This window comes from Limanda limanda, chromosome 3 (genome assembly GCF_963576545.1).
Source record: "Limanda limanda chromosome 3, fLimLim1.1, whole genome shotgun sequence".
Lineage (NCBI taxonomy): Eukaryota > Metazoa > Chordata > Actinopteri > Pleuronectiformes > Pleuronectidae > Limanda > Limanda limanda.
Genome location: NC_083638.1, coordinates 6813000 through 6818576, shown reverse-complemented (window position 1 = coordinate 6818576; position 5577 = coordinate 6813000). Strand labels below are relative to the sequence as shown.

Sequence of the window (5577 nt, the reverse complement as noted above, 5' to 3'; positions counted from 1 at the left end):
ACCTGTTCACAAGCAAGCAAGTTCTTTTGAAGTCCTTGTGTTTTTTTGATGAGGCTGACATTTACAGTACTGGTCTAAATCCTGACCAGGCGTCTAACCCTTCAGGATCTCATCCCCAGTGTCAGGCTGACACTGACATTATATGTTTCAGTTTTGATTGATTATCACTGCAACCCAAAATGTTGCAGCACTCGTGACTGCAGAGTTTTCAGAAGTGCTCTGTGTTGACTTGGGGTCGCAGATTGTCCTCTGTCAAACTTTACTCTCCTCACCTTGTGACCTGGCTAGGCCTGAATAAACTATGGGATTTCACGGCCACATCGGCAAACACCAACATTAAAAGACTGCGGTGAGAGGAGTGTTTTCAGAGGGTTTCTAAAAGTAGGATTCACCGTGTCTCTGTTAAGTACAGCCGTAAGATCTGTGAACATCGCTCGCAGCACAGAGAAAAATTTGTCCTCACATTCACTTTATAGTAGATTAGCATAAAATAAGCACCCCTTAGTATAAAACGTTATTTATTTTAATAGAATATCCATCTGCCCATCCCTTTTAAACAAGTATTGTAAGAGATAATGAACATATTATCTTCAGAGCAGACCTTGACTGTGAAATTAATTAGACAACATAAACTTCTTATGAGGCATAAAAAGCAATTTTAAACGTAAATACTGGGTATTGCTCAGCTGAAAGCTGGAAAACGGGCGACTTAAGGCAACAAATTAATATTGTCACAATTTTGGAGATGCACTGGTGACAATGTAACCTCGGGACTCGGGCAGAGTGCTCACGCTTATTGAGCTGCCAAATGGGAAAATAAATTAACTTTTGTTTCACGCGATGATAAATTGTTAATGTGATGATTTTGGAAGGTGCCTCTTTATACACTGCAAGAAGCAGTTGTGCTCTCTTTTGGTTTATTTACATCAGAACTGATAATTGAATCTGCTCTTCAGATTGTAATATGTTCACCACCCACAGCCATTAAAAGCATTACTATTGTGCCATAGCGTAATGTACAAGGAAAGAATAAAGTACAGAAAAAATATCTATAGCTGAACAAGTCAATACATTTAATGACAAACGTCCCTTTTGTTGGCAGACGGGAGCACATACTGCAGGACTGGGATATTTATCTTGGTCAGTGTGTTAACATGCACACTTTTAATTTGACTCTTAAAAGATTATTATAAATGATAGACACAGCAAAATTGAAATAATTTGTCTGTGACAATTAAATTAAGGTAAAGGCTTATGTTTGAAGGTTTTCTTTTGCAGAAACCAGCACGAAAATGGGCAGAGAAAAACAAAATGTGTGATTATTGGTGATGAGGTCAAACTGTCTTTTTTAAAAACATATTTTACCGTAACAATACGACTCCACGAAAACATCACTTTTTCTTTACAGGACCTTATTCTGAAAAAATATTTGTTTAGTCTTGTAACAGATTTGTCTCCCTAAAAATATGGACTTTGTTTTAACTGTGACTTTTCTTTAAAGTGCAATCTTTAATCTCCCAAAATCTCACTTTCTCTTCCTTGTATTTGTTTAAAAAATACTTGTTATTCACTTGTAATGTGACAAAAGAAAACTGAGAAACTACATTCAACTTAAGATTTCAACTTACAGATTTTCTTTTTTGTTCTTTTAGTGCGTTATTGTGCTTTGTACATCCATCAAAACAAACCACAGCAAAATGCAACACAAGCCAAACAACACAGTCATTCTCTTATTTTGGGCTGATAGAGATGAAACCTGGAGAACAATCCCTGCCTCACGAAATCCCTCCGATCCGTGTGCTTCGCTCAAACTATTACCTTTTTAAATTTTGTTACACACAGTAATGGGCTTGTCGAGGTGCATGTTAACATACTGATCTGAGTATTGCAGATACAAATTTACAGAAATGGTAGAATTTGCAATTCAACATTTGTTTTGAAGAGTCAGTCCCTGAAGTAAAAAAAAATCTATGGTATATTGTCAAGATGCATTTGCTGCTGTGCAATTTCTATCGCTCATGAACCAAGTACATATTCGAGGATAGGATGCATCCTGACTGCAGTCTGTAAGCTGACGTGACCTCCGGTTAAAGATTCACATGATTTTCATGTTGAACTGTACGGGCTCCTCAGCTGGACTGGCCTCCTCCGTTTCCTCTTTCCGAGGCACATACTCGACCTCTATACTCGACTTGGTGCTGTCTTTCCCTCTGCTCCAGAGAAACAGTATCACCAGACAGAAGAGGACCACTCCGAGGAAAGAGATAAATCCCATGGTGGTGGCGATGATCAGCGTCTTCACATCGAATGGAAAGGGAACCGTGGCTCGGGTCACATTAGCACCTTCGTCGCTGGGCTGGTTGGAAATAAAGGCAAATGTCTTGTTTGGCTGGTGGGGCCAGTTGGGGGAGTAGCTATGCACAAAAAGGTGAGCAGCTTTGGTGGCGTTGCCCGCTGCGTTGCTTGCAATGCACAAGTAGGTTCCGTTGTCCTGGATTTGGGCGTAACGCACCTCCAACGTGCCTTCGTTAGACACAGAAAGTCTCGACCCCGCGGTTTTGGTAGTGATGTATTCCTTCTTGGGGGAGAGCCACATAATCACAGGGACTGGGTCACCCTCAGCTTGGCAAGCGAAGTGAACCGTGGTGCCCTCATCCACGTGGCTTTCTTGAACTTTATAATCCATGATCTTCGATTTCTGGCAGATGAAATAGTCAGAGGGGAGGATGTCTGGAAAGTCCTTGAACTCTTTTCCTTGCACTACCTCAGGAGAAGCACACGTGGGCTGCTGTCTGTTAAAGTTGAGCCTCCACCTCCGGCGGAAGACCCAGAGCAAGCGACAGTCGCAGGCCAGTGGGTTGTCGTATAAAGCCAGGGTCTCCAGGTTCCCCACTGAGTGAAAGACAGACTCCTCCAGGGTGCTCAAGCTATTGCTGGATACATTGAGAACACGGAGGTGGTTGAGTCCTCGGAAAGAATAGGGCTCAATGGCGGTTAATCTTCCACCAGCCAAATGAAACGCCTGCAGCTTCGGTAGATTTAACAGTTGGTTCCCTTCCACAGTTTGAATGGGATTGAAAGACAAATTCAGAAACCGGAGATATCTCAGGTGACTGATGGCTTGGTAGGGGATGGCGGTCAGATTGCAGCTTGTGATTGACAGCGATGTAAGGTTGAGTCCAAACAAGCATTTCGGGGTCATGGAATCCAGGGCAGGCATATGCGAAACCTCCAGCTCCCTGAGCCGATACAGCCTCTTAAAGGAGTAATCCCTTATGACAGTGACGTTCAGATAACGCAATCGAAGTGACAACAGGTTATGCAGATGGCTCAGGGCATCAGTGGGCACCGAGGCCAGATTGTATCCCTCAATGTTGAGCTTTTCAAGGTTGCTGAGGCCATGAAACGATCGGGGTGAGATGAACACTAGGTCATTGTCGCCGACTTCCAGAGCCCTCAGGTTGTACAGCTCCTGGAACATATAGTCCAGAAGAATGACAATTTTGTTCTCGCTAATATCCAGCTGGGTGAGGTTGGTCAGGCCGGTGAACACGCCCAGCTGGATGAGCTTCAGCTGGTTGCTGCGCAGACCTAGAGTTCGTAGGTTCATGAGGTTGCTGAAGGCCCCCGGCTCAATGGAGGAGATTGTGTTTTCATTAAGTTGCAGCTCTTCCAGCTGAGGGTAATTAATGAACTCTTCCTGCCCCAGAGTCTTCAGACGGTTCTTGCTGAGGTCCAGCTGCTTGGTTTCCGTGGGGATGCCCTCAGGTAGTGTGGCCAGTCTCCGTCGATGGCACACGACCGAACGCTCCTGACCGCTGCAGTCACATCGGGAGGGGCAACCGGTGGTGGAGCCGGAGAGGACGGTGCCCAGCATCAGGATCAGGATTGGCTGCCAGCAGGCCATCAGGTAGCTGTGCCCTCCCGCCTCCCCCGACACCATCCTACTGCTCACCTGTGGAGACACAGACAAATAGAAGGGGTTGATAAAGTGGACTGATGGTCCAGAAATTGCTTTCACAATTGACCAAACGACATCAACAACAACAGTGTTGTATAGGACAGCCGACAGAATAACAAGAAAAGGCTTTTGTCATCCGTTTCAAAGGGAAAAGAAACAGCAGCAGCGAAGCAGGATTACATTGAGCCCTTTATCACATTCAGCTTATTAATGAATGCATAAATAACTCTGATAATGATAAACGCACAAAAAGAAACGGGAAAGGTTTACAAATGGAAACAGATATAGGTAATTACAGCTGCCCTTATTTTCACAATATCGAGAATATATTGTGGCTCCACTTTGTTGTACAGAAATATGTGATACTGTTCCAGAGAGATTAGTGAACCACTATGTTCTTATTGTTACCTCGGGTTTTATCTGTATACATATCTTCATTTGTAAAGTGCCAAATCGCGACATATAATATCTCAAACCACTTTACACGGAAAGGTCCTTACAATATTATAGAACTATAATAAACAGCTTCCACAATGACCAGTCACGGTGAATTAAAACTCCAATGACTCTAAAGTCAGTGGATAAAACAATTTCCCCTTGTATCGGTAAACCATTAAAAAAAGATAGAAGCCACCTTTCCCCTCTTGCTGAATAAAATGTCATTATGGCGACTTTTCCTCACAAGTAATGAAATCAGCCAATCAATACAAGGGCTCTGTCACAGAACGTAAGGACCCTGCTGGGGGCGTCTGTCTTCTGCCTGGACAGAAGACACTTCCTGACAGGAGCTGTGACACATCGTCTCGGCTCATACAAACCATTTTTAATTAGCAGCCCAAAACAAAGCCTTTGTTGATCTTCACATGTCTCCCTGAAACATTTGCAATCCCAACGCATCCCGTGCCGCTGAGCTGTTGACCTTGCAGTGATATACTGTAAAACAGAGATTGCTGCCAAGTGGTGATAAATGGAGACAGGCGGAAGTTTAAACCCCCCATTTGATTTTGACTCAGGGGCACTGTAACTTGCTAAAACCTTCAAGCTCGACTTCTCTCATCAATCATGTGATTTAAGTCACAGCTTTATCAGCGGGACACACTCCTAAAGAAGCCTCGTGAAAAGTAAGAGAAATGATGCTGTGATTTGTCTTTATGCTAAAAACTGGCTTCCCCACTGTTTTCATAATGTCAACTTAGACTCAAGCTTATGATTAATGTTCTTACTCGGATATTTTTATCTGAACACAAGAGAATATGAATCCATTAAACTGTTTCAAAAAATGACTAAACATTATTATATGCATATTTTTCGATAAATGGTCTGATACCAATATATTTTCTGATATATTAAAAGAAAAAATAATATTTCAATTTAAGAATGATTGCCAAGCTGTCATAATGAAACTATAATATTATAACAATTTGCTATAGCTTTTTTTTTATAGTTTAACCATATGCTTTAATATAAGTAACTATAAAAAGCCACAAACTAATTAGATAGAAATAGAAAATTTAAGTTTTCCTAACGGCACATATTGGCTGATATCGGCCAATATCATTATCCAATTAATAAATCTGTCTATAGCTCTAGTAAATTGACTTTTGAAAGGGGAATAT

At 42.1% G+C, this 5577-nt stretch overlaps 1 protein-coding gene across 1 annotated transcript; it reads right to left on the bottom strand.

The window, feature by feature from the left end:
* Positions 1-2095: 2095 nt before the first annotated feature.
* On the bottom strand, positions 2096-3961 carry lingo1b (leucine rich repeat and Ig domain containing 1b). Its single transcript, XM_061068783.1, has one exon. The coding sequence runs from the start codon at positions 3941-3943 to the stop codon at positions 2096-2098; it is 1848 nt and encodes a 615-aa protein (XP_060924766.1). The 5' UTR covers positions 3944-3961.
* Between the last annotated feature and the right edge of the window lie 1616 nt (positions 3962-5577).

Excerpts from the sequence above, each read along its gene's own strand:
- lingo1b (XM_061068783.1), bottom strand. The coding sequence starts at position 3,943 with ATGGTGTCGGGGGAGGCGGGAGGGCACAGCTACCTGATGGCCTGCTGG.